The sequence below is a fragment of the Acanthaster planci genome, linkage group LG06, assembly GCF_054643075.1.
Source record: "Acanthaster planci isolate LZ-2023a linkage group LG06, COTS_SCS, whole genome shotgun sequence".
Lineage (NCBI taxonomy): Eukaryota > Metazoa > Echinodermata > Asteroidea > Valvatida > Acanthasteridae > Acanthaster > Acanthaster planci.
This window is the reverse complement of record NC_141782.1, coordinates 15,570,437-15,580,639: the sequence shown is the minus strand read 5'-3', so window position 1 is coordinate 15,580,639 and position 10,203 is coordinate 15,570,437. Positions and strand designations below refer to the sequence as shown.

General features: G+C 41.9%; 1 protein-coding gene across 1 annotated transcript; it reads right to left on the bottom strand.

The window, feature by feature from the left end:
* Positions 1-70: 70 nt before the first annotated feature.
* Positions 71-10,072, bottom strand: tmem143 (transmembrane protein 143). Its single transcript, XM_022241858.2, has 5 exons — positions 9,961-10,072; positions 7,767-8,096; positions 6,133-6,327; positions 4,336-4,990; positions 71-3,509 (listed from the first exon to the last, which is right to left on the bottom strand). The coding sequence occupies exons 1-5, from the start codon at positions 10,057-10,059 to the stop codon at positions 3,193-3,195; spliced, it is 1,596 nt and encodes a 531-aa protein (XP_022097550.2). The 5' UTR covers positions 10,060-10,072; the 3' UTR covers positions 71-3,192.
* Between the last annotated feature and the right edge of the window lie 131 nt (positions 10,073-10,203).

Here is a 10,203-nt window from a genome sequence, read left to right as displayed (position 1 = left end):
TTGGGAAGAGTTCTGAAAAGTCCACAAAGTTCACACATTTTCAAGAAACTGTCATCCAAAAGAAGTTGAATCAAATTATTGATAAATTTATTAGTCGGTTTCATGCACCTGATGTCACGACTGACACAAATGGTTTGCACTTATATACATGCATCACTTTACTCACTCTGGCGCCACTCCTGCTAAAAACAACGAAAAAAATATCAGTTTCAATGTTCATAACATGTAAACCTTGCAGCTAACAGGAAAAGATGAAAACACACTGATTTATTTCCCAACTGTTGGTAACAGTGCAATGCACCAGAGATTTCTACATCAAACCTGTTGTGGAAGTGAAAATAATTCACCTTGCACTGCCTTTCTGTCGCTGAATGCCTTTCTAATACTACATTAAGTAATCTTGATCCTAACCATTTATTACCGCAGCAGAGTTATGGCAAACAAGGAATAACACTGTTGTAGTTCCTCCCCTCAAAAGGAAACAATTCTTGCCCAATAACGGTCTCAGTATTAACTACTTGCACTCTGAGGCAATTCTTCCAAAATGGTCAATTTTAACTTAACCAACAAGCACGGTAATTTTATACCATCACCATGTAGTTCTTGGCCTTTCATGTTTTTTAACCAACCTTTTTACAGTGTAATTGGATGCCTTTACCCCATCCAACATGTACCCTATCCACTTCTTCGCAATGTTTGCGAAAGTGACCAACAGCTGAGCTGTGGTCTTTAATATAGTCAGAGTGAAACACATACATTTTAGGTTGTTTGGTAATCACTTTTACAAATCAAAAACTAAAATGGGGTCTTAATTGGTGGGCTACTCTGCAGAAAAGTTGCTGTTATATTTGCTAGAATCAAACGGTTCAGTAAACGACTGGGAATAGTTTAAAAAAAAAAAGTCAAGCAAACAAGAAAACTTTTCTGCCAAATGGTTCATTGGAACAAGGCCCATGCATGAATAATTGAATATAAAGCACTCCTTTGGAAATGTTTTTTTCAAGCCTAAACTTTTGTTCTCATACAATGTTGTCAAGGCAATTCACACCACTGTTAGTTTCCCAAATTCAAAACTTGCAAGTCTCAAAAATCCCAGGAATTCTCCGATACATGTTTCACTCTTAGTAAACGGAACAGATATTACACTGATCATTGAGAAGCCAGTAACTTTTAACTTGTTGACAATGTTTTTCCCAAGGATTGTAAGATACATGTAAAGCTGGTATCCTTTTGGAATGTTCTACATTTCCACAGATGGAGGCAAAAAGGCCATAGCCTGGCCCCCAGAGTTATTTTAGGTGCTTGAAAATCTCACAATTTGTCAAATTTGTTGGCAATATTCCAAATGTTTCAATTTTTTTAAATACCAACCTGAACATCTTTTAACAGTCTGCAAAAAGAAGGAACTATCCGTCCAATTTCAGGAATCTGCAGGATTGAGGAAGGTACATCGTGCATTGCATGACTTTGAAGGATTTGGTGGAGTTAGTCTAGATTCACACTCAACCAAGGATTGCTGTGCATCTGACAATGCAATCAGTGCCATGAACTACTATATTGTTTTGCTACTTTAACTCACAAATTTAGTCACATGCGAAGCGTGGTTTGTTGGGGAAAGGAGAGAGAATTTCTGGGGCCAGTCCCGTTTACCCTTCCATTCAAGGTGGAAAGATCCCCACAACAGATAGAACACGATTGCAATTCTGTGAAGCAAGGCCAATGGATATTGCTGACATCGCAAGATCACATATTCCTCATCTTAACCTGGCTTGAAACTCAGCCGAGATCACGGCTAAGCCAGTCCACGTATACAGCAACCTTGGCCTGGCACCGCAGGCCAAATAGGAACAGAAGAAAAAATAAATATTCTTGTGAACAACGTTGTTCAATCCGGTTTGCTTTCACCCTATATATCCCAAAATGCTCCCTGCTGTTTGACCAACTCGATGGCAACCATAGCCTGGCTTTGTCTCAATCCATGTTACATGTAAATCATTTCCTTTCAATGGTGCACGGACTTAACGCAGACTAAGAAGCGTCCCCAGGCCTCCAGAATGTTCAACTCTCCCACCCACCATATTAACCCATAATGCATCAACAATACCCATCGTATCTGTATTTTTCCTCAGAGCGAGGCTTGATGTGAGAGGATCTGTGGACAAGGCACACACAAGAACAAGATTTTTTTAAAAATTTGTCATTTTTTAAGACAGTTCCTCAAAATACATGTTTGTTACTAACTTTTCTACCCAAGGACATCATCCCACCACTGGAATAACTATGTGGTCCATAATTATTCGTGACTTGCCAACTCTAAAACCAGGCTGAAGGCTTCTTTTTTGCTATTATCTGGAAAATTACACCAGTATGCCATGAACAGTGCAACTTCCACAGCCTTCATTGTCTGTGATTACTAAAGTTCTTTGCAGACAAAAGTTTGCACTGTGGATCACTTTGATGCATGAAAATTAACAGGGGGGAGGGAGAAAGAGAAATGGTCCACTATTAATACCAACTTCGGTCTGTTTTTGGAATGGTGGGTCACATTTGAGGTACTGACTTAAGTTTTGGTAGCAATTCCCAAACTAAAGAGGGCGCTGCACTGCCTGACAACAAACATAAGAAGAAAGGACACAGAAGTGATGCTCAAACCAACTGGCTATGTCCAGCGGTACACACTTGTGTCTATGGATATTGGCTGCAGCTACATACATGTGTGTATAAACTGCTTTGCACATGAATCACATTTGAGTCCTACATTTTGGACCAGTAGAAACACTTGGGGCAACTCAATTAAAACGTCAAGTAATGACCTGGTTTGGCAGTCTACCAAACAATGATGGGGGAACCCTACAGCATGCAAAAGTGGCAGTAAACTGCACTGATACAAATTGGCAATGGACGGTGTGTGTCTCTTGCCAATATTCGGGAGCCAGACAAATCCAAGTATAGGGTACATCATGGATGACACTCTTGCATTGTCTCCACTCAAGGGAGGACACTGTTCTGTCCAGAGCCCTATACAGCATTCACTGATGTCTTTCATCATGACTAACCTAACCTTCCAGCCCCAACTGACTACCTTGACATAAAGGCTAGCCTTCCTCTCAAGCTCCCACTGATTACATCTTGCATCAAAAGTAGCTTTGTGCTCCAGCCCACCCCCCCTCCCGAACAAACATCTCGTCTGCCTCATCGCCACCCCCATCTGCTATTTCTCCGCTCCTCTTTCCGGTAATCATCTTCGCTCTCAAACATCTCCCTGTCGTACCCCTCCTCCATCTCGGGCTCTGCCTCCCGAGATGCCATGGATAACGGTTGTCGGGGGAGGCCGTGGAGGGCCGCCTCCACGCTGACCACGCTCAGGTTGTCCTCCTCATCTCGGCGGAGGATGCCGAACGTCTCCAGTAGCCTGACTCCGGCAGCCGAATCAAACTCGACGGTCGCTTTACTCTGTTCCTGCACCCAGCTCTCAACCTTGCGCTCCAGTAGTGATGCCGGAATCCCACCTGAAATATGATTTAGATGGCAAAGAAAATAAAAACCTTTAATTGCTTGCCAGTGCCACTACATTTTTTTCTGCAGAAACCCTGAGTTTTGAAACACTATCAACTTCTCAAAAATTCAAATACAGCCGAATGCCACAGCAACTTTTGAGAGTGGTCTGTATAGTACTTGCATGATATTTCTCCTTCAACCTCATAATTTGGCAACACTCCAAGGCCACAACCCAGACTGGTACATACTGCAACCGGCTACACAGATTCAGCAGGTTCGACACATGATCCTTTCCCACAGACATCCAGGATGTACCACAGGTGTACAAACCAATTTGGGATTAGGCATGTCTATACACAAACAATCATCAACATTTGAACTTGTCAGCTGCCCCAACAAATACAGCTTGCCTGATGTGCTTAGACATCCTCTAGCACACTGCAAAGCCACGTGTTGGATTTTGAATGAGTCAAAATGAAGAAGATTAAATGACAACTGTAAATCACAATGCTAAACAACTGATTCATCTTATGGGGCAGCGCGGACATCTGGGATTCTCGCAAAATGGCAGGTACTGTGCTAGTGAAAACAGTGACCATGGCAATGTACGCACGCACCTGCCAGTCCAAAGGTGACCATGGCGACGTACGCACGCACCAGCCAGTCCAAAGGTCGGATTACACAATCTTTTCTTTGATCAGTACGTACGCACACGCTCATTGCAGTTGTTTTCATTGGTGTGGTGTGGTTGCTATCTGCTATTTTGTGAAACTCCCAGACGTCCGCGCAGCCCCACAGAATGGTTAACATTTCTGCTATTGTACTTTACTCTCCTACCAAGGGATACAGGTGGACTGCTGCCTCCCTCTACGTCCTGAGGAGGTGCTGACATAAGTGATGGTGGCTTCTCGGCCAGGAGGAAAACGTACGTCAACAATGCCTCTTTGAAGGTCTCCTCCTGGGCACGATCCACCAACAGTGTCAAGACACCGCGGTTGTTGGCCACGTTCTTGAAGTACAGCGTCCGTGACAGTTGCATCATGTACCGCGTGCGCCGGTTCTTGTACTTGTTCCAGGCGCTCAGGGCCATCAGGCCCGTCACCGAGGCGGTGATCAGCGTCCAGTCCAGCTTGATGTCGGCCAGGAGGGTCACCCCCTTGACCAGCAGGCTGAGTGAGCCGATGGTGATGGCGGTGGCCAGGACTCCTTGGTCCCAGCGGGTCATCTGGATCTTGCCATCGGGCAGCAGCTGTTCCAGCCCGCCGGTGGGGATCTCCTTGAACATCTTCAGGATGAGCTTGCTGTTACCCTTGGGGCGGACAGCCAGGACGACCCGCTTGTAGTACTCAATCGGAGCTGGGGGCTGCTGCCGAGTGACACGGTAGAACAGGAAGGAGAACAGGCGCCTGTACAGAGGCACCTTCTCCTTGGGCAGCTCCTTGCCAAGAGCCCAGAACCTGAGAATGTCATACTTCTTTGGGTTGACACTTACCTTTAGAGAGAAGAAAAACAAAACCAACTTGGTGCTGTGTAGCACATCAAGACTTCACAGTTACATAAAAGAAGCTGCATTCCGCAATGGAATCCGCCACATGCTGGAACAAGAAATGGTAAGCTTTTACATACAGGTAGCAACGATGCTCCTTTGGTGAGAAGTCACTATGATTGGGTGCAGGTTTGTAAGTATTTGGCACGGGCTGCAATTATCATGCACAATCAATTTCTGTTGAAGTGCATGGTGTCACTGCGTGCACTGGCTACCCATATCACATGACATGATTCCCACCAACCTTCTTCTCAGAATAACAAAATAAGGCCATGCTGAATATTTGATCAATTATTAAATGTCAAAACATATCTTGTCAAATTCAAATATGAGGACTTGAAAAATCAATGGCACAAAAAGAAAGGAAAACTTCAATTAATTGGTTACAAAATTGCTTTCTCCAAGCATATTTCTGAAGGAATTATGAGTAAACTTAAAGGCAGCTGATGCATACAGTTTAAAGGCCCACAATTATATTCCTTGCAGTTGCTCGTTTTTGACTTATGTGGTAGGGGAACAAATCAATGATAAGGAGTGACAATCAGTTAGACTCCAAACCTCCTCCTTTAACTAGGGGATACACCCCTGGTCTGAAAACCAACAATGAATCAGTATACCACCATATAGGCAGGCCTCTTGGTTCTGCTTTGGTGAGACTGTGATATAGCTTATTATCCGGGTATTTCATTGAACGGGACATCAAATATTCCAATATTCAAATTGTCTTTTGAGGAAGTGTCTTAACATAATTTTATGTACCTACTTCAAAAAAAGTAAAAAAATAAAGATTGTGATTGTAACTTCAAATAAAAACAGGAATTTAAAAATAGACCCCACTTTGATTGAGTCCACATACTGCAGCATGCACATGGCATGGTTACAGTTCTTAACCCAATCAGTCCTAAATCTACTATAATCTAACAACTGCATAATCTGATGGTATCAACATGACTGTAATTACACAGTCTCTACTACATGTGTATGGTTTATAATACCTGGTGGTGAATTTTGTAGAAAGTGGAAAGTTTCCCCGGGGAAAAAACCCTGAGGAGATGAGGTCAAGGAAGTATTTTGATATGTTCACTTACATTGACTCCTTCCCCCGAAACATGCTCAGCGAGAGCCTTCTCAACCACACTTTTGGGCAGCTCGTGAAAGTTGGCCTTACCCATGACGATAGCCAACTTCCGTAGCAACCAGAACTCGCTGTCTAGGACGTCTTTTTTCCGCCAAAACCTTGTTGCCATGGTGTCCTGATCTGGGTTGACTGGATCAAAGAGTTGCTACAGAAATTGTAAGGAAAATAAGTTTGCATACTTTTACCAAATGTAAATATTTGGAACATTCCTATCAACTGGAAAGTGCTTATAGGGAACAGGAAAGCCAGGAGTAAACATCAGAGATCAGTACTGTAGCTGAGTGTATCGCCACTTCACAAGTCTTCTGCAAGTTTATCCAGTCGTAAGTCAAGTAACCACCAACTCAAATAACCTGTGGCAGATGCGTTCCTGTATTACTGTTCACTCCGTTACTTGTAACCACACTTGTGAATTGACCCTTGCAAGGACCATCTTGCTTTTTTACTATTCAAAGTAATGTAATCAAACCGAGGTTGGAAGGAAAGTAGTCTGTTCCCTTTTATGAAAAAGTAAAGTTGTATTGCTATTGTCAATGGGTCTACAGGAAACAAACCAAACATGGCAGCATCATGATAACAAACTAGAAACTCAGTAACAACAATGGTTCAATGCACTTGAAATCTCTACACATGATTTCTAATTGCTGATGATTTCTAGATACCATTCCCTTGCTGTAGAATTCTTCACGCTCACACTAAAATTCTAACTTCGATCAGTGTTGTGGTCAAGTACTTTTTGAATACCAAGTTTTCTACCAAACATTTAACTAGTTAGGGGTGAACAAAGCCGATTTACATAGGCATTTGATGGTACATACACAAAGGTTAAATTAAAAAGTAAAATAATGACATCAGCCTATCACTCTTTAATAAAAGTTAAATTTTAATTTTAGGACAAAAGTACTCAAAACGTAATTGGCTGAGTGCTTTTTGAGTACCTTTTTCCTGATCAGAACCAAAAGTGTACGAAACTTACACTTAGTTTGTAATCTTACCTTGTGCAGTTACCATCAAATGCCTGTGTACTCCAGCTTTATTCCCTCTTACCCAGTTCAATATTTGGCAGAGAACCTTGGTACTCAAAAAGTACTCGACTTCAACAATGACTTCAATTAATACCAATCAGCATTTTGCGAGTTTAATTTGAATAAAATCTGGTACGCTGAGTTCTTTATATTCAAGTGAGCACATTAATTTGAATCCTCCATACTAAACACACTGTTGCTTTAGCTCATGATTCCGGGCAAACTTTAGCTCAGGTAACTCAGTGGACCAGATTTTATTCAAATTGAACTTGCAACAGGCTTATTCAAAAGCAGCTCCTTGGTTCAAACTAAGCACATCATTGTTTCACAAACACTCAGGTTCACATCTTTCTGATCCCCTGGTTCAAACCCCAAGGATTCATGGATTGGTTTAATATCCCCCTAATCTAAGATGATTTGAAGTGATTTGAGATGATTGTTTGTACGCAGTGATAAAATGTAGTTTTTAAAAATATCAATCCTTGTAAAAACACTTGCAAGCAGTTCGGGGAACGAAAAACGCCTTTTAAGAAAGAGTACTGGGCTGTTGAGCCTGTACCTTTAATTCTGCCAGCACTCCATGGTACTGGTTGATTATGGTCCAGTCTAGGGATACAGAAAGTTCCTCAAACTTCTCCAGGTCCATGCCGGTCAGCAGGCCCTCCTCTTGCATCAGAAGGCGGACCAGGGAGCGACGGGAGATGGGGATGAAGTGCTCCCTCACCCCCTGGTCCTCCGGCGGGAGGGTTAGAACAGGGTGCGTCTCGACCTTCTCCTTGGCCTCTGATTGGCTGAGTGTACCTGGCGTGGATTGGCTGGCAGCTGTGGAGCTGGTTCGTGATTGGACAAGCTGGCAGTGGCTGGGTGGAGTTCTGGTGATCCTGCATGTCTAAAGATGAGGAACAGGCAAGGAAAAGGTGCCACTTTGTGACAGATCTTTCTGAAATGACATTTCTTCTAAACCTGAATAACTAAAACACATTTCAAAAGAAGAAATTTACTTCTTCCATATTACATTCATAAACAGTTGTATGTAAAGATCTACATGTAAGTGTAAAGCTGTGGTTGAGAGATAGACTAAGGCAATTTGGCAGAGCAAATGTTCATCCCAAACGTTGTTTTAATCTATTTCTTGAACAAGTGGGCTAGAAGTTGTCAGTTCTCTGGTCAAGGTCTTGATGGAAGACGTATCAGTCGACACCAGGGAAGAGCTGATCGGTTGTATGGGAGACCATGACATGTGGTGCGTCAGCCATAATGTTCGTCTCAAGCCATGCCAATTTGAGTTGCCGAACTGACCGGGCAGTGACTCAAATAATAGAAAATCCTTTGCATTCACATTTCCATTGTTGCCATAAAAAATTATTCTGAACTGGTCAAAACAGAACTATGATTCTTGTCAGATTTCTTTAACTGTATGTGTAATCATAATAATGAAGCATTTATAATGCGCCGTTTCCATAAAAATGATCAACGCTTCAGTACAAGTAATGAAGTGCATGTATTATGAAGTGTTAAGACTGGTATATATGAAAAAGGAAAGGTACTACAGTAAATTAAAGAAAGCAAATTCAGGCAAACGGCTGGGCTCATTCAGCTGATCTGCGTGATTACCCTATCACTCTGCACAACTGGATGATCCCATAGGCCTATGAAATCTATAACTTTAGGCTTACTTCCTTTTTGGAAAAAGTTACAACACATATACGGACAACACTTGATGCCCCTGTGCACAAACCTATGAGACTGGTCTGAAAAAACCTGCCAGTGTTTTTTAAGTAAATACTTCAGAATTAGCTTAGTTAAATTTCACTTTTTAGGACATTGTTATCACTTTTTGATGGCAGTTATACATTTTAAGGGAAAATTAGTGGTTCCTGTAGGCTATATATGGAACTCTTTAATAGGAAGGCTTATCTCCTTTTTTTGAAAAAATCTTCCACAATTGTTGCTGTGAGCAAAATTATCAACAAACCATGCATGATCAACTGATCTCTTTTGTCCCTAACAACCTATAGTGTATATAAAATCATATTGAAATTAGACAACTGTAAGGGCTATTCATGCAGGGTTCAATAGCACCCTGTTCCTATTATAAGGGAACAAATTCTACTTTTTCGAAACAACTTATCTGAAAAGTTGTTGGTGATGTCCTCTTTCATATCAGGAAGAAAAGAGAACAGGGCTTTTGGTTTTTGAGGGAAATATTGGGGTAAAACGGCAGTGTACATGACCACCCCGAAGAGCTGTGAACGACAAATAAGCGAATGTTGTCAGGTAATCTAGTTCCTTGACCTAGATGGAGATTTGTTTTGATGAATCCAAAATGCCTGAGTCAGGTAACCAGACGAAAACCAAACGGCATGATTTGACTGAGTGGTCATGGTGGTTGTCTTTTGCCAAACTTCGGTTAGAAATTTGAAGTTTCTTGCTTAAATATTGTCAAAATTTACCTAAACTAGGCCTATCCAGATTGAGTAATGGTTCCTTCATAGTTATTTCGAGAAAGCAGACTTTGTTTCCTTATTATAGGAACAGGGCGCTAATGGTAATGAACCCCATTCACGCAGATGCAGCTCGTCTGACATGTCTAAGCTCGATTTCTATTGAAAATAAAATTATAAATAGCCTATAGCATGTATAGTATAGCGGGCCTAGCTAGGCCTAGCCTTAGGCCAAGGCCGTTTATTGATCTGGCTATTACAACCTGTTCATAAACCAAAACTTGCCTAATCGATAGAGAGATAACTTACCGAGTTTTTAAGATTTAATTGGGCTCTGCTAAGTTTTGCAAAGACTCGTCTCCTAAAAATTAGGGCACTCCTTGCAATTTTGCAGTAGGAAGTCGCCATTTTGATGCAAGACAAACTCTTGAGGGCGCTCAATCAGGTTTACTGCCTTGTTTGCCAGTTTCAGCCCCGCCCACTTACATTTTCTTTAATAACGCTTCAGCTCAACACATTTGCTTTGTGCCGAGCCTTCGGACGCTTTTTGCC

Bases quoted from the DNA above. Each gene is read 5' to 3' on its own strand.
- tmem143 (XM_022241858.2), bottom strand. From the start codon at position 10,059: ATGGCGACTTCCTACTGCAAAATTGCAAGGAGTGCCCTAATTTTTAGG. The intron at 6,328-7,766 runs GTACAGGCTCAA...CAATTTCTGTAG, and splicing joins GAGTGCTGGCAGAATTAAAG to CAACTCTTTGATCCAGTCAA. The intron at 4,991-6,132 runs GTAAGTGAACAT...TTCTCTCTAAAG, and splicing joins TTTCGGGGGAAGGAGTCAAT to GTAAGTGTCAACCCAAAGAA.